We start from the raw sequence: 18,884 nt of genomic DNA, 5'->3' as shown, positions 1-18,884 counted from the left end.
TTGTCACAAACACAGATGAAACCACTTGGTTTCATCGCGGCACCTGTCCTGAGGCAGTACGAGAGCTTAACTCCCTGTCGCTGAGCTCTACAGATCAACTTCTGATGATTTGTTCTGTTATAACGGGCATTTTTTAACGGTGACCTTCTGAACCTTCGCCATGTCTAATGACTGACCTCTCCTCGCTAATTTGAGCATCTTTTTTTGTTTGTGTTTCTCGTCGGATGTCTGTTTTTGAGACGCATTGAAGCTAGGTCTTGTCAGCTTTGTGTGATGTAGGAGCAAACTGATGAATGTTAAGTCCCTATTTTGCATCTCACAGTGGACATTTCGACAAGGAAATGCAAAGCAGGTCATATTTTACTACTTACCCTAAGGTGGTTTCATAGGTCTACAGTAAAACCGCCCTCCTCTCACAGACCGCCAGCTCAGCCCTATGGCAGCGCTTCCAGGCAGATGCGGACCTTCCCTGCATTTTAGTTAATGCTTACCATGAAATCATAAGGATAAAAATTAAGCCATCTTGTTCCAGTGGAAAAGGGAATCAGCCATCAGTCAAAACTAAAAGTACAATGACCCATAAAACCAGAGATTGGCCTTGCACAGTGAAACTTCTCTGGACCTCCGTGAACTTTTGGTTTCATTAGAAGAAATTGTTATGGTACTTGACATCAGCTCTTTTTGAGGAAGTTTGTCCTTCAAACCATTTTCCACATATACATACATTCACTGCTTTCAGAATGGGTGCAGCACGCTTGTGTGCAAAAGGGAACAGGTACACAATGGGTCAGAAGGAACTCAGCACACTAACATGACAGCGAAAACCCTCGAGACCAGTGCTGCAGAAACTTCAGGGCTCGCTCTAAGTAACTTCTTAAAAGAAAACTTATAGAAGAGTTTTTAATCCTCCATATTGTACCGTTACTATACATTTATATTATATTCCCAAGGATTTTTCACATTGTTTGCCATGAACGTTATACATCAATTCATATCCTTGTTATGTTATGGAGGAGCAGTAGCTTTAATGTAAAAGTGTGATTTCTAAGGTGAATGCATCAATAGCTGCCTTGCTCAGCCAAACGAGGCATTCAGTCGTCCATTCAGTCAGTGTGTTTTATTTTCCATTGATTACCTTCAGCCGTCCAGTCCATGCTGAACAGCCCTGGTAATTCTAACTTTCCTATTATTATTATCCCTTTTGCTTGCTAGGTAACTCAGTCTCTGCTGGATAACAGCGACACCATGAACCTTCGCAACCAGAGCTTGGCTCGAACACGGGACCCTTCCTGTACCGCTCACGGATCCTTCAACAACCAGGGGGGACACCTCATTGTGCCCAACTCTGGTAAACTTTCTTACATATGCTTAACAGCTAATCGTTAGATGATGACGACGATGATGATGATGATGATGATGATGATGATTAATGATGATGGCTAGCTGTGATTTCTAGGATACTTTCTGTCTGAACACACATATACTGCATAGCTTCCTCCATATTGGGTTGATCACACAGGCTTTTCGTGTAATTTAAAAAAAAAAGATTGAATAACTTTATTTTTTAAATTAGAACATTACCTTAAATGCTATAAACTACAAGAATGTCATCAGAGTTAACACTGATTAAACAGTATCATAGATTTGAACAATGTTAAGTATTAACATGCCATTATATTGCATTAAAAACCACATAAAGTATGTGTATCTTGCCACTGCTGCACAGTCAAAATACCACAAAAAACAGCCTTGGGATGGTCTCCAGCTGCCTAGTTTTAAAAGAAAAAAAAACTTTCAGCAGACTTGTGTTTGGATTTAAAAGCAGTGGGCAGGCAAAAACAATGAATAATGCAACCTGCTGATAGGAAGCAGCTCTCAGAAGCTATAAAACATTGCAGCACAATTCGCTTGATGATATATTTAAGATAATTTTTGAACATGGGCTGCCTTAAAAAAGTGATTATTCAATTATTAATCATAATGACAAACTGATAATGGGTTGCACATTCAATAATTCAGCTGTGCATGGTGAAATTAATAAATCCAGCGACGAAACTCCTCATTTCTGCCTCCATCCATCCTGCCTCCCCTGTCCTCCCTCCTGCAGGCGTGAGCTTGTTGGTTCCGGCGGGTGCTGTTCCTCAGGGTAGGGTGTATGAGATGTATGTGACGGTGCACAGGAAGGACAGCTTGAGGTAAGTTTTGTCTCTCTTTACTCTGTTTTTTCTCTCTCTGTGTGTTGTTCCCTGTTGTCCCCGTTTCTCTCTTCACCTCTGCTTCTCCCTCTCTGTTCTTTTTGTCTCTTTGTTTTTCTTTGTCTGCACTTCTCCGTCTTTCTCCTGGGCAGCTGCTTCTCAGACCTGTTTGTATGGTTGCGTGGGGAGACTTTGATAGTGAGACATGAGTTTAGGATGCACAGCAATGGATGAGTCATTTTTATTTATAGTGTATCTATGCACACCTTCTTTTGGTGATTCATTCAGCAGAGGTCAGTTAATACTACAGATTTCCTATATTAGTGCCAGAATTAAAATTCCCAAGTAGCAGAGTTGAGGAGATTATAACAGAATATTTTACACATTAATTATTATCTACTTAACATTATAATCTGCACAGTAATCCACATAATTTGCAAAGTTAACCAGTGTTCCAAATTGTGGAATCCGTGCTATTACCCAAATCTAGAGCTCGTAACACCCATTATTCTAAGATGTGTGAAACTAATGTTTGCAGCCAGCACATTTTATTTCCGCTCATGCCACGTTATAGATCCAGAAAGCAAACACTGAGCTTTTGACAGCATATGCAAAGAGATCACTGTTTCCACAGTAACTAACAGATTAGTGGTTATTTCTGGGATTATTGTAATCCTGTTACATGTGCTATAATCTTTTACTCCCAAACGCTGTGCATGCGTGAGGTAAAGCTCTCTGTGGCACATGAGAGACAAGGGAGGAAATTTCTATATCACAGCTGTTTTGTGAAGAACTTCCTTGATGCAAATGTGGGACATTGGCGGCACTCTTTTGAAGAGAGATTTGAAAGCGATCTGTGCCACAGTGTACATACAGTATGGCAAAACTCAAAAACCTGCACTCACACGTTTCTACATGTGCGTGCTAATCGCATTGGATATAAATTTGTTTGCCGTGCTGTTAATATTTAAGAGATAAAGATATGATTTCATTGGGCAGAGTCAGTATGTATCCTGATGATGCTCTGCCTTCCAATCATCTTTAAAGTACCTTAAAGTTGTTGTTTCTCTGTGTGTCCGTCGTTCCTGTTTTTCCCCCATAATCAACTGTTCATAGCGACAGGTGGATATGAGATTCATACTTAGAGCCAAACACTTTCTCGCCTAACTGTAGTGGTGTTAAGCAATGCACATAGCTTTGTTTTTTTGGGGTTTTCAGATATATGTATCAGACATTTCTGGGCTATTTCTTTGGAAGAAAGTGGGTCCAGTAAAACAGCTTGTGCACTATCCACCTTATCAAGGACACTGTTTCTGGAAGGACACACTTTGTATTGTAAATGTAACTCTTCAATGCTGTGAGCACTACAAACTAAATTTGGAATACACTTTGGGTTGAGTGACGGCAAGCAAATCAAAAATGTGGCAGATAAAAGCGAAAATAGTGAGGAAATATGTTCTTTAATAATTTGGGTGAACAAGCTCTTCAAAGCCGCTACGAGACCCAAGCTTTAGGACGCTTGTTACAGTTCGGTTCAATGCGTTCTCTCCTTCTCTTCCCCCCGATCGATAGCAGTCGATAAGAATTAAACCTCCTGCAGAGTGCTACTGTATTTCCAAGAGTCCAACCTCTTCTCTGTCCTCTGTCTACGTCTCAGTCAATAGCTTGCAAGCAAAAATCACATGGCTACATTGACTTCCCTCAGTAACACTTGGCAAGCCAGAATCATTTGGTGTAACTCATTAAGATCTAACTCTCACGTGTCTGTTTTTCAACATATCCAACTTTTTGCTGTGTTTCTGTGATAAAAGATAAATAACATTCAGTCAACAGTCAGTCAAAGGGTGCTATTAACAGTTTGAATCTCATATTGTTTTTTTCTTTTAGCTTCTCCTACTCATGTGAACCCTTCATGAGTCAATAATGAGCTGCAGCAGCTGAATCGATAACACTGCTAAGGATTAGTGCCCCCCCTGACACAACGTGGGCCGGGAATAAAAAAAACACTTTAAAATTTTTGACCCCTCTCCTCTGTCCATATGGACTCTTCCCAAGCCGATAAATATCTTCGGCCACAGGAGGGAAGGAAATGACTGGGTAATGGATTACACAGGAGAACACAGAACACATTTCCATGTGTGTTTTCATATTTAATTGCTGTTTCAGAATGCAGTTTTACCTCTCAATTGAATAATGAAAGAAGACTCATAAATAATCAATACTGATGGAGTTCAATATGTATAATATCACATTTATTCACAGTACATGTGCCTTTAGCGTATTATGCAGCTGCACTGTAACACACATTAGTTAGCAAGTGCTCGAGGTTCCGGTGCTTACATTTATGGTAAAAGGCAGGAGAGCCTTGTGACCAGCAGCCATTTATTTTCCGCCCATGAGCTGTGAGCTACTGACTCCGGCTGAGGCCCAGCTGAAGCCCTGCTGACTCCACTAATCATCCTCTGATTGAATCTGCGCTGCTCTGCTCTGATCTCTTTTGTTCTCTGATTTTCTCATCTACTCTGAGCTGGTCTGTCTTACTCCAACCTGACTGTCCAGCTGTCTCCTCCATCATGCAGGCCGAGTGTTTCCAAATGTGAACATTATGAAAAAGTTGCACAGACCAGAAGTGAAATCGATACGGCCTCCTGCTGTTGATGCTCACACTAACTGGTAGCCAGCGATGCAGCCCTCCTGTCGTCCTTTTCTAAAGAATCACTTCACCTCTGTGTTATCTGTCTTTTCCAGACCCCCGGTAGAGGACATCCAGACAGTGCTGAGCCCGGTGGTGAGTTGTGGACCTCCAGGAGCCCTGCTGACCAGACCAGTGATCCTCACCATCCACCACTGTGCTGACAACGTCCAGGAAGACTGGCTCATCCAGCTGAAGAACCAACTGGCCATGGGAGAGTGGGAGGTGAGTGTGTGACACCGTGCCTTGTGTGCACCGCTTTCACAGAGCTATAATGTGCAACTTTTGACATTTTTTTGTTTTATCCTCCAGAGAAAATAACTGCCAGTTTGTCGCCGACAAATAGCGCTAAACATAAATATAGGGATGCATCCGGATGGAACATGTGCACATGCGGCCGCAAAATAATCCGAACATGTAGAAGTCATGCGCCTTCCCACAGCCACCGCCCAATTATCAATACACAGTCATGACACCCTATGACTCACACAGCATATATACACATGTTCACACATCCATCTTCGTGTGCGCCAAGAAGAAAAGCCTGCAACACACACACACACACGCAGTGAGGAAGGTAAAGAAAGAGAAGGAGAGAAAATTCGGTAAACATAAAGTGCCTACAGGCAAGTAGACAAGCAGGGGGTTGAAGACTCCTATCAGAAGCAATTTGTTATGCTCCTGCCGTCCTCCTCTCCTCTCATCTTTCTTCTTATGTTTCTATCCCTCCGTTTTTTTCCACCCTTCTCTCCCTCCTCCCATGTCTCTCAGCGTGAAGTCTCTACCTCAGCAATCTGCTTTTGTGTGTGTGTGACTGCGTATGTATGCGTGTGCTTCTGTTTCTGCGTGTGTGTGTGCGTGTGCGTATCCTTGTGTGTGGGTGTGGGTGATAAGGCTGTCTCGCAGCATCACTGTGTCTACAAGGCCCCCGTATGCTGTCTTCGGCTGCTTATCACAGCTCAACACAATGTCTCTGCACAATTAGCCATGCATAAGATTGTGTGTGTGCGCGTGCGTGTGTGTGTTTGTGTGAGTGTGAGTGTGCGTGTAGCAGAGAGAGAGTGAGACAGAAGGGGTTGGGTGCAGAGTGGGTAAAGATGAGAAAAATGAAAAGTGGAATTTCATCAGGAAGTCGATTTGTTTTTCTCTTATTGCAGTAGAACATCCATTTCCCATCAGAAAGTTTTCCCCAAAACAGGGAGAGGAAGGTAATTGAATTCCCCTCACATCAGGGGGGAGCAGCCACGGTTGTGATTACCAGTAATAACAGATTCATACCATATTGCTTTCCTACCTCTTTGTATTGATTTGGCTCGCTCATGTGCAGGAACACAGCTCCACATGAACCCCGATTCGAAACTCAATATTTACATCAAGCATGTGCGCGCTTGCGTCGACAGACGCGCACACGCAATTACTCCCAGTGGGCACGCACGCGACTAATTGAAGATTCGACTCTGACAAGAGAAGAGCACAGTGAGAATGCGCAATCCGCCCTCAACCCAAAGAGCCGTATGAATTTACCGTAACTCAGGCGGGCGACAGAGAGCTGTGGAAATGATATGAGCAGCAGCCAGCGCATAATCACAGCAGGGCTGGACGCACGTCACAGACGACAGCTCTGAACAAGCGCTATCATTCTCCTAATGGACACCTTGATTTACTTTCAGAAGTCCGGCGTTTAACAAGACGTGCTTTTACATTTCAATTCGGTGCTTCAACGCGAACAAAAGAATCCACAATGTGGTGAATCAAAAATCCAGTAACTGGTTTTTCTAAGATGAATCACCAGACTAACAAAGAGGAGTCACAGGCTGCTTATTGACTTTTTTAAAGAAGATCCACAAGCCAAAATGATTCAAACTTCACATTTACAGCTGGGCTTTCTGTTGCTTAGGAGGGATTTCTATACGGTCAGCTCTGCAGGCATCAGTACCGGCATCGCATTGAAAAAGACCTGTTTATAGCGACAGAGGAATGCATCAACCTGCTTTTTCAGGGGTTGTTTGCATTAGTGGAAATGGCTCCAAATGCAGGTCCGGTTGTGTTATGTTAACAGAATGCGGCTTAATGCCCGTAAATAAAGCCAGTATTCAAATAATGCCTGGGTCTCACTAAAAGCAGTCTGTTCGAACAAATAAAAGCTGTTCCCAAATAAAGGGGGGGAAAAAAAAGAACAGAATTACTGTGGACTGTGGCTCACTTTGTAAATTCAGAATAATCTCTATTTCCACTGTTTCTCCAAGAGCACAAGAACATAGTTCTACTCAGAGTGTGTTGTTTGAACAGAAATACTGCCTTCACACACGGTTTCTTTCTTTCTATACTGACATTGTTTCATGTAGGTGTTCCACAATAAAAGCCTTCCAGGATAGGGAGAGAGTTATGCCCCTGAACCCCTGGTTGGGCTTTTAATGTGAAATACACGAAGGAAATGTTGAGTTTTCTTTGCCAACTGCCTACTAAATCAAAAGACAAGCAGGTTGCTTCCTAATATGTGCTGATATATACTTAGAGACCAGCTGTAATTGAAAATAAAGAGCTGTTTTTGAAGTTAGTCTGTCTTGAATAAAGCCCTGGATCTCCCTTCAGTTGGGATGAGTAACGGCTCACAAGCTAAACTCAGCGACAGTATTTGAGAACTTCCAAAATGCCCGTCGCAGCCAGCCGTCATAGATCCAGCATGACGCCCTAAAAGCCTCAATGTGTGTGACTTTGTGTGTGTGTGTTTCCTGCAGGATGTGGTTATAGTAGGGGAGGAAAACTTCACCACCCCCTGCTATGTGCAGATGGACTCGGAGGCATGTCACATCTTAACAGAGACACTGGGGACTTACTGCCTGGTGGGCCAGTCAATCTGCAAGGCAGCCGCCAAGAGGCTCAAACTGGCTGTTTTTGGACCCGTCTCCTGCACAACTTTGGATTATCACATCAGGGTCTATTGTCTGGACGACACACAGGATGCACTTAAGGTAAAGTTCTGAAACTTTGCACAGCTGCTTTCACTGAGCTAACCTATATGTGCACACAAGTACGCATGCAATTGACATGTAATGCACAGGATGCGTCTCCCTAATGGGCAAACTTGTATAACAGCGAAGGTAAAGAAGAGGTGTGTGATATTTTAGGCTGAGTGCTTTGTTGTGCTCTTTAGTCCTGTGAGGGATATTTTTTCTCTCTTGGACCGCCCATGCTTAAAGTGCTCCCTGGTAATTTGCATTTGAAATAAACTATATTATAGCCTGAACAGAAGTGATTGTCTAGAGTCATAAATAGAAGTTTTTTCACCTCTAGTCTTTTGGAAATGAGCTGAGGAGCGGTAAACAAAACAGGGTCAAGCAATGTCAGAGTAACGACGCTTTAGAATTTAAACAAATTCAGAGCACTGGGGGGACCATCTGATACGGAGGATTAACATTGGTAATTTATGCATGCGATGATAAGTCAAGTGTCAGTGTGGCACACGCTCACACAAACAGTGCGCACACTCATTTTTAGCATTTCAAACAAGCAATTGTAGCTTGAAAACACAGTTCAGAGGTGGACTTTTTAATGATGGAGACGTTGTGTAGTGTAATTGATCGGTTGGCGTTTCAAAAGGAAGTCTCTGCTGTTTATCTACAGTCGAGCTGCCGCGTAGGAAGATGATGGGAGGGAGGAATTGATTATTTTGAGAAGGTTGTAGGAGGCATTAAAAGTCATATTCTTAACTTATTCCTCTATCAGAAAATAACTGTGTTTGTGTGTGTTTGTGTTAATTTCTTCTTTCAAGTGCATGTGTACAGTTCAAGAGCCTGCAAATACGTTGATGCTATCGATATGTGCGTTTTCCGTTAAGCATGCCGGAGAGTGTCTGTAGGGCACAGATACTTTCTCAGCGCTCTCTCAGTGTGGGCTTGGTTGGTATACAGAAGTCGATTCGAAAGGGATGAGCGAAAATCCCCACTGGACCGTGTGTGCGATGTATTATTATTAACTGCAGCACAGCAAAGTAAAATGTGCTGCTTCCTTTGGTTCACAAAATGGACAAAGACATCAAATGGACAGTTTCAGTTCTACCTTAGCTGATTTTTTTTGTTGCACGTTAAGCGCAGCGCATCAGCTTTTCACTCCTGCTTGAGTGAGGTTGTAGTTGCAGAAGCCTTTGAACTATAAAGACACAAGAAAAAGTGGTGACTGCAAAATCTGAAATAATCAGAATTCTCTGTATTATTTTGCTCAAGTAATAGTGATGCATTGAGGTCATCTGCTAGAGTCAATAGAAGTAATTTAATTTTACTGTCTTACATTAAAGATATGCTTCATTTCCCACATCTCACAACAGCAGTACTTTGACTGGTGGTGCATTATTAATCAAGGGGTTTATTGAGCGTCTTAATGTCTCTCTTCAGTGCAGCCGAGTTAGCAGAGCCAAGCTTTGCTCAAATCCAGGGAATACAGCCACTGAGATTTGTGATGATATCTCAATGAAAACGTCTGTGTGTTTCAAGTGTTTCATGGTGCTGCGTACTTCAAGGCATTGTCTCCAGTAATAATGCAAGATAAATTAAAGGCTTACTACAGTCTCTGATGCTGTATGAAAAATAAATGAGCCAGATTAAGAAAACGCAAACATGAGCAGGAAGTTTGAAGCAGTTGTTTCTTGTTTTTTTTTGTGGGGCGGGGGCTTTGTGTAGGAGGTTCTTCAGATGGAGACCCAGATGGGAGGGAAGCTTCTGGATGAGCCAAAGACTCTGAACTTTAAAGACAGCACACACAACCTGAGACTGTCAATCCACGACGTGCCACACACACACTGGAAGAGCAAACTCATCGCCAAGTATCAGGTGAGAGGGATATACGCATGCACGTGCACTGAAAGCCATTTTCACAAGGTACCAGTACAATGTACTACATATACAATATATAAAGTATATGTACTGATGTAGCTCTGCTTATATTTGGCTGAAATAAAGGGATAAATTATGGCAAGACTTTGTGTGAATGTACATTTTTGCCAGAGTAGCAGCATGGCTCAGTGTTGGTCGTCGTTTTGTGCGTAAAGCTAAAATTACTTAAAAAAAGTGCACAACTCCTTATGTACCTCAAGTGTTTGCAAGAGTTGAATATTAACAACAAACTCCTTGTTTTAAAGGGTGCAGCCATTCATAATTTTGCAGAATCAGAGCAGCACAGTTGGGAGACTCTTTGACCCGTCAGGTTACCTGCCTGAAAACATGCTTGTTATTCGTGCTTTTTCCAGGAGATCCCATTCTACCAGGTGTGGAGTGGCAGTCAGAGAACTCTTCACTGCACCTTCACCCTGGAGAGGCTGAGCTCGGCCACCACGGACATCAGCTGCAAACTGTGTGTGCGGCAGGTGGAGGGCGAGGGACAGATCTTCCAGCTCAGCAACACGCTGGAAGAGGCGAGTTTGCACGAGTGTACATGCAAAGCTGACACACCGTTTGTTTGTTATTGGCTGAGAAAACCGCGGACGGCAACTTTAACTGGCGCTGACCTCAACAGGTTGCCGAGGGACAAAACAATACATATGAAACAGAGACGAACCTACACAGGGAGGGGTTTCTCCTGCTAGCGTCTCCATCCCCACACTAAAGGTCCTAAAGTCACCAAGTTTTTATCTACCTGTCAGACAGCCAGGGTTCCTGCTATGGTTCTGTGGCTCTGTTCAATCATTCATGCTGGGGCTAGAGGTCACATAACACGAGAGGAATAACTTGTCTTTGATTTTTCTAGGCCATGTAACCACAAAGTCACTGAATGTGAGTGTGGGTGGGTGAACAGTTTTGGTTGGAGGTCAGGCGGTTCTTTTGGAACGTCGCTGCTTTGAATTCTCTCGCGGTGTTCACGGATGGGAGCGTTGAAATTTTTTTTAACCCTTGTTTAACCAGATAGGTTGACAAAGATGGATGGATGTTTTCTCGGGACACACAGAGGAACAGTTGCAGCGGCCGGGACGGTTACACATACATCTCTTACGTGGCAGCTATGATTATGTAACACAGCGTCTAAACTTTCTCAAACATACTTTCCAGCATTTCTGTTCTGCTGATTAATCAGCTGACATGTACACAGATACTGATATGTGCTTGATATATCTGTGATAACTTGATATTGGCAAATAGTAGGACACAAGGGTGCACATTGTCCTCCAACCCAAAGCTGACGTTTCTGTTTACAAATGCAGACGAGTAGCCTTTTAGACTTTTGACCTGAGAAGCAGCCGGTACTGATTTCAAATATATCCACAATTGTGACTCATAGGTACATTTTCGCTCATGTTTTCTAACTAATGGGGTCAGAAAAGTTACGCGTCTTATGTCCTGTAAAGCGTAGATCCAGTTAAGGAAGTTGTGATCATTTGCATTTGTGTCTTTTCTCATGCAGCTATTAAACTGTCAGCGATGCAAAATCACACACTGAAGAAAAAAAAGAAAAAAAAGAACAGTAGAAATGTCCCATGCCGCATTTCTCCTTAACTAAACTCCTAATACTTACTCATTATGCCCTCTGCCAATTAAAAACAAAACAAACAGCCTTTAAGAGGAGGCAGAGCCGCGGCTGTGCAACAAGTACAAAGTAAAAATTAGCACTTGTGTTTGGGCAATGACAGTTTTGTCACAACATTAGATATTTTGTTAAGTGATCAGTTGCGATCCATTTCAAATAGACCATACCTACTCTTCTAAACAATAATTACTGTGATCACATGTGATGTTTGGTAAGTGCGGTAATTAGAGCCGAGTAGCTACAGCGATATTCAGCGAGTCTCTTTGCGTATGTGTTAAATAAAAAGCTGCAGAGCCTCGACCAGCCCGCAGTGTCCTGAACAATGCAAAGTAAAGCAGGTTCAAAGCATTTATTATTTCAACAGAGAAACTGAGACGTCCCTTTGCATCAATCATTCAATCTCCAGCAGCAGAGAGCTTTCTGCTGTAAATTGGGGCTAAGTAGACACAGTAAATAGTAATCGCTCACATCAACAGTGGCAGTTGTTGTTTCCCTCTGCCATGCCACATTCATTAGAGCGCTGCCTCCTTTCAGCCCAGGAGTGGCAGATTAATGGGATGAAGGTTTAGAAGGAGACAGAGATCGACAGCGAGAGGAGAGAGAGAGAGACTGCCGGGGAGCAGATCTTTGCGTTAGGTTCACCCTCGTATTAATTAGGAGACGCGACGGTAACCTGGTCGCAACGAAGGCGAGCAGCAGAGAGACGAGCAGGGTCTTTGCCAGAGGGGCCGAGATGGTGACGTGTTTGGGATGGAAATATGGTGGATTTAGCTTTGCCACATGGATGCACATTATGATCCACATTTTACTTTTAAGGCTTTCTACTATATTTTCCTTCAGTCCCTCCCTGTTCTCCCATGTCTCTGCTGCAGAAGTTATACTGTGCCTAAACCTAAGTTCTCAATGAATTAAACAACTGACCAGTTTCTTTCCGTCTCTCTAGGAGGTCCAGTGCATAGACACGTCCCTGATGGACCCTGCCAGTAATATCACAACCTTAGTGGGGCCTAATGCCTTCCGCATTCCTTTATCCATCAGACAGAAGCTGTGTGGCAGTCTAGATGCACCACAGACCAGAGGCAATGACTGGAGGATGCTGGCCCACAAACTCAACCTTGACAGGTGACACACACACACACACACACACACAGTTTTTATCATTTATTCCCTGTATGCATCCCTTAGGCGTTTTTCTTGTTTTGGAACATCATTTAGTTAGAAAAACAACTCTTCCCAGAGAGGATGGCAGCTCATCAAGGTGGCCTGTCTCACCACTTCAACAACAGAAGACAAACTTCGGTGAATTCAAATGCGGCTTGAAATCAGCTTGTTCTTACTCTTAGTCTATTACTTGTTTTGTCTCCTTTGGACTAAAATCCTGTTAACACCTGGCGTGAACATGTGTCACGATCACAAGTGGACAGCTGAGACACGACGCCGTTCCCGCCTGTGTCTATCACGCGTGTGTTCAGATATCGTTACCGCCTACGTCGCAGTCACTACGTGTTGCTGGGTTTGTTTCACGCAGGCTAACAGCTAGCCAAGAAAACAAAAATGTGTCAAGAACTGACATGAATGCACGGGCTATGCTAACAGGACGAGATGAAAAAGGAGCTTGCTCTCCAATCACGCACGCAGTTCTCCTCTTCACTCTTTTCGAGCAACCACCACATCCATTGATGAGCTGTGTTCGTGTTACGTCCTTGTCTGGGACGCATCAGGACGCATTAGCAGTTGCTCTACAAAAGATATGTGGTCACATGCATCCCAGACCACCTGTAAGTGGTTTAACTGATCGTCTTGGTGGCTGTACAGACTTGTATTTAGCTCTGCCTTTCTTAGAACACCCATCAGGTATGTGATTGCTGGTCTTCTCCTATAGAAAGTCCATCAGCTAACAGGTCTCGTCGCTCAGTTTCGACACATGCCATTATTATGAACATGCATCCCTGCAGAGTTTGAGTATAACGCACTACTGCTGGACTCCCGTGCACCTGAATAGTAAAGATGCGACTGCCTATTTGCATCTGACTCACAGGTAGCAGCAGCCTTAGTATCTCTATCCCCAGATGTGTGACTCGATGAATCAGCCCGCGGTTCATTTACCAGCAGCTACTGGAGCAAAAGCAGATATTGAGAGGATAATTGGGCACAAGTGTACCTCGTTGTCCCAGCAGGCAGCCAGCTCATGATGCAGTCTGTTAATGTGGGCACCAAATATTCCCGATCTGTGGGTGAAAAATGGACAGCTTGCCAAATTGTTGTTTGCTTCCACATTTCCACTAAAAGCCACTCTTCAAAGGGAGCATGATAAAATGGCCCAACATGGAAACGCCACCCTCCGCCCTCTCTGCTCCTGTAACTGCAGCGTCACATCTGTTTGACTTCAAAGTGTGACTCATGCGTTGCCGTCACAGCCGCCTCTCCTCATTTAACTTCCACACTCGCGGATGTATAAAGAGTGAAACCTGAGCCGTGCGCACTGTACACATTCAAACAGTTAAATGTGAACATTTTGATCTGTTGTCCTGAGAAAAGAACATCAGCTATTGAGTTCAGGTAACAGCAGGACACCCCTTATCACACACTGCAGACAGATGGAGGCTCAGCCTGAAAGTGACAAAGAAAGTAATGAAAATAGCTTATTAGATGTTTTGAGTGAGGAGGAAAAAAGACGAGGAAAGAGGAGAAAGTGCAGGTGTAGAGACAGCCAGAGAGGAGCGGCGGAGTGATGCACACGTCTCTGCTTGTATTTAAACAGTAACACAGTCTGCCAACAGTACAATCACAGGATTTACAGAGGAACAGAAAGTCTCATTTTTATCCCCATGGGACTCAAATCTGATGGCTTTTCCACTAAAGCAGCACTGGGATCTTTGTCACAGATGGCTCAGCGTCAGACTTCTCCACTGCAACCATTGTGCTCTTGACTCTCGGCAGCTTTAGTACTATCAAAACCAAAACTCTCCCTGAGGACTCTTCGGCACATTTTCGTGCCCTGACGCAATTTCTAAAAGCATTTATTTTCCTTATTTGTGTGAAACAGTTTGAATTGAACATACATGCTGGCAGATATCCTAAAACGGATTCGCCCGATTCGTTTCACTTGTCCTTCGCTCATTACATTTTATATAACGTGCTATTCAGGACTTAATGGAGGATGTTTCTTTATAGGTCGTCCTTATTCCGTGTGTTCCTGTGTGTAGTTTAATCAAGATTTTAGGCAGAGATCATTCACGCCAGGTAAAAATTCATCTCATTTAACTTGTAAAGATTTAATAAGCGATAAAAAGGGATCATTTGTCACCGTTGCTCTGCAGTGTGGGAAGGTAGAAATGGTTCCTGTTTCATTCTTTCCAGACTAATTTTCGGATGCATTAGGATGTGCACACTCTGGTCTTTTCTTTCCTTCCAATTTGACTTTCCAAAAGTACTTCAGAATTAAAACTTTTCTGTTGCAAAATATTTACCAAACACTTTGTCCCTCGCCATTTTTCCAGGTACCTGAACTACTTCGCCACCAAGTCCAGTCCGACAGGTGTGATCCTGGATCTCTGGGAGGCCCAGCACTTCCCTGATGGAGACCTAAATGAACTGGCGGCCGTGCTGGAAGAGATGGGTCGCCACGACAGCAACTTCGCCTCCATGTCAGCAGAACACTGACCGAGCGGCACGGTCGTCGTGACAATGGCAGAACTCTGGAGACGATTACACGCGAATTCTCTACGGTTGACGCTGCAGCGAGGGCAATGAGCAAATCAGATGCGAGCAAAAGGAAAACTTGTGGCCATGGTGATAGGGCACCGGTTAAAAACCAGGGTAATCATGCCAACGTGCAAACAGACAGAACGGGAGGCGCTCGAGCCGGCGCTGGAACTATGTGTGTATCTTTGTGTGTTTATTTGAGCAACGTTGCAGTGTCGTTCGTGACCGGCGGAGAGATAACCCGACCTAAAACACAAACAGAGTCTATCAGGAGCAAAGAAAACATACACATGCCTAAAAAAAAAAAAAAAAAGACCTTGTCTAGTGTAACACTAGTTGTTCTCTTGCTGTTAGTTTATACAGAACAAAGAGAAGCAGACAGAGAAAAGCAAAGCAACAGAGGTAGCGACCTTGAAAACCTCTATAGGAATGGAACAGAATCATAAAGTTAAACTGATTAAGAGGGGGAGGGGTGAGGAAAAAGTGAGAGAGCGAGTCGGAGACAAGACCCTTCGCTAAGACAAGAGTAAACACAGAGAAGCTAAACTGATTACGAAAGGGAGGGAGGACGTCAATATGAAATGATGGGAGAAGCGGCAGGTGATCATCTGTAAGAACAGGATGGAGAACAGATAATGATGGGGTGGGGGGAGGGGGTGAGGATGTGATCCCGCTCTTCTCCCGCGAGCCTTGGCTGTACGTGTTTGCCAGTACAGTTTGTTGTCTTTATATCGTTTCCTAGGGAACGCTCTATGTATCCTGCTGTCCATATGTGTGGATCATTTCCTGCTAACAGAGTTTGCTACGCAGTGACCGTCAATCAAGGACCCCGACCAGAAACAAGCCCGAGACAACAGGTTCGGCTCACGTCACGAGCGGTGTTTGAATTTGCGCTAGGCGTCGAGCTTGTGGCTTTCCTCCAAAACGCGCGACGGCGTTAAATCACCCAGATCGCAGGAAGTCAAAGGCAGCTTCCACTTGCCTTTAACTTGTGTTACTTTTCTTAGAGAAGCCGATCCAAAGATGATTGATGGATTTAAGGAAAGACTTGTTTTTTGTTTGCCATTTTTAGTAGCGTATTGTTGTGACAGACTTGTGAAATTGTCTGTTTTGAGGTATATTTAAGATTGCACTTATGATAAACAGATAAACAAGGCAGCGATGCAGACCGTCAGCTCTTCATTCTCATGCACAGTATCGCCTCAGCAGTACAGTATACTAATATGTTTGTTTTAAAGGCGTCGGCACTTGTTCAGGAAAACAACTTTTGCAAACAGCAGAAACAAACCTGCTTTTATCGGAGTTTCACAACACGCTCAAAGCATCGAGACGTTGATCTCCGAGCTACTAAAATCACATGTTCACAATGCTATCTGCAGCAATGCTTTGCTCCTCCCCGGAGAGGAGCTGTTTGGAGACGTGGCCACGACGTTCGGTTAACCACAACCTCAGAGCCGAGAGCCTCTCTGATTGGCTGAGGGGGCTTGTTTCTGGACAGGGTCCAACGCCCGAGAAAGGAGAGAGGGAGCAAAAAAAGGGATGAACTAGAAGTGACAAGTGTTTTTAAATACAGTAATATACAGAGTACTATAGTATTATGTGATAGTGAATTAAATACAGCTGATATCATTCATTACTGCTAAATGTACCCAGTATACAGATTTTATCAATCATATTTTTATTTACTAAAATATATATATAGCCTACATATATATATATATACACACACACACACACACACACACACACACACACACACACACACATATATATATATATATGTGTGTGTGTATATGTATGTCTTTCATATTTTCGGTGTCCCATCATCATCAAAGGATGTCAGTTGTGTTATCTGCCATCTGGCCACATGTGATTTCATTTGTGATCATGACTTTGCTGGTCACTAGCACCATCCAGCGGCTGCTGAAGAATAACAGCATTTACATTTTTCTTTTTCTTTTTTCATTGTCTGAGACGTGTAAATACATGATTATCATGTTCCTTCTAATGACCTTATATTAGCATAATATTTTCGTTCGGTGGTCATTCTTGTGTTTTTTGCATTAACATTTTTTTTTTTTCCATTTTAATGTTTTTAGGGGGTGGGATAAAATCTGTAACATATCAGTTAGTTGCCCTTTATCGAAAACAATCCTCTATCTGCAACTAACATTCCAACTCATGGTGTACTTGTTGAAGCGGTTGCGATTTAGAGCTAAGAATCAAGACGCCACCTGAAGGGGGTTATGTAAAATGAAGTGTAATATATTTGTGTTTTGCAGAACAACAGCGTGAACCAAGGCAGGCTTTCAAATGTATGCACTGACTCAGGTCAACAGCGTCTGATGAAAGAGGTTTGAGGAAAGACAAACAGCCTTATTTTTAGTGGCTTTTGAGAAGTTTATAGACGCCCCTGGGGACAAGAACTCTGTTCACCATTTAAGGGACAACATGAACATTCAGTTCACAGGAAATACATGTAAAATACCTGGAGATATTTCTGCTCTGAACTATGGAGAGACGCCATATGAAACTGAACATCAGATATGTAGAGGAGATACTGAGGAGGATGTTGTAGAGAAAACCAAGCGGGCTGACAAACAAAGGCTGAGTTAACACAAAAGGTCAGATTTTTGCCTCTTCATGACAGATTTCATCTTGTGGTCGTCCACATAGGAGGAAACCTTGAGACATTGATTTTTCACATCGATTTTTCTTTCTTTGTTCAGTCGGTCAGAAACACGCCACTTAGAAATCCGACCTCTTGTATCGACGCGAGGCCAGGCGAGTTGGACGTAGAGGCCTCAGAAAGATGTGCGTTTTAATTTTGGACAGCCTTATTAAACAAATGAGGAGAGGTGTGCGGCTAAATGACGGAGTGGATGTTTCGTGTGTGTTTCAAATGTGACTGCTGATGTCAGACGTGAGGAAGTCCAAGCGGAGCGTTTGAATTTTGAGGATAAAAGCCTAAAACATCAAGTCATGAATTCAGTTTGTTTCAGAACAAAATATGAACCCAAAGGTCATGGCGACGTCTCTTTCATACAACGTGATCATCCACATCTCTTATTAACTCGAGTGCAGAATACATGATCAAACGTTGACCGCTGGAAGGCGTGCAAGGAAACAATCGGCCGCCCGACGTTTGATCCGTGGCCGCGTTCTAAGTCTACGGTTTGCCAGCAGGACAGAGCGTTTGTTCGTGGAGTAGACCGAAAAGGGCCGTTTTCATACGAGGAGAGCAAATGCAGGCCTCCGGAAGGTGAACCTTAGTGATGTGAAAATAGAGAAAGTAGTGTTAAGATATCAAAGTATGTACAAATATTTTCTACCCACAGTATGTACAGTTGTGTACTGTCAGCTATATTTGGCAAATTTGAGAATATAAAAAGAGCAGTACAGTTAGATACTAGTTTGTATGTTTCAAGTTTTTTTTTATTTAAGTTTCTTTCCTTTTTTGTAAAAGCGGTGTCTACTATGCAAACTTGGCATTGGTTATCATGATAGAAGTCTATAACTAGAGCTGTGCTTGTAAGTGCATTTTTATTTTACTATCAGGGGTGATTTGATTTTGATTAGTGTGGGGTAGTGTTGGTCCATTTTAGCTAATTCTGGCACGCTTCATGAATCTTGCTCAATCTTGCTGAATGCTCGCCTCTCTATCTCCTCTAATTGTTTTCTGTACAAAGTGTAAGAAAGAATTTTTAAGACAATTAATAAATTATATTTATAAGCAACGCTGAAAATGTGTGATGCACTTGGTTGCTTGTTCTTACAGG

At 43.1% G+C, this 18,884-nt stretch overlaps 1 protein-coding gene across 2 annotated transcripts in view; it reads left to right on the top strand.

The window, feature by feature from the left end:
• Window positions 1-18,837, top strand: part of LOC121607285 (netrin receptor UNC5C-like) — a 182,393-nt gene extending 163,556 nt beyond the window's left edge. For both annotated transcript variants that reach the window (XM_041938018.1, XM_041938017.1), the window contains 8 exons: window positions 1,213-1,348; window positions 2,108-2,195; window positions 4,944-5,112; window positions 7,626-7,859; window positions 9,564-9,713; window positions 10,130-10,294; window positions 12,344-12,522; window positions 14,901-18,837. In XM_041938018.1, coding sequence (XP_041793952.1) covers window positions 1,213-1,348; window positions 2,108-2,195; window positions 4,944-5,112; window positions 7,626-7,859; window positions 9,564-9,713; window positions 10,130-10,294; window positions 12,344-12,522; window positions 14,901-15,063 — 1,284 coding nt within the window. In that variant the 3' untranslated portion in view covers window positions 15,064-18,837. The remainder of the gene's footprint in view (window positions 1-1,212; window positions 1,349-2,107; window positions 2,196-4,943; window positions 5,113-7,625; window positions 7,860-9,563; window positions 9,714-10,129; window positions 10,295-12,343; window positions 12,523-14,900) is intronic.
• Window positions 18,838-18,884: the final 47 nt, after the last annotated feature.

This window comes from Chelmon rostratus, chromosome 5, assembly GCF_017976325.1.
Source record: "Chelmon rostratus isolate fCheRos1 chromosome 5, fCheRos1.pri, whole genome shotgun sequence".
In the NCBI taxonomy this organism is placed as follows: Eukaryota; Metazoa; Chordata; class Actinopteri; order Chaetodontiformes; family Chaetodontidae; genus Chelmon; species Chelmon rostratus.
This window is presented reverse-complemented; position numbering and strand designations above follow the sequence as displayed.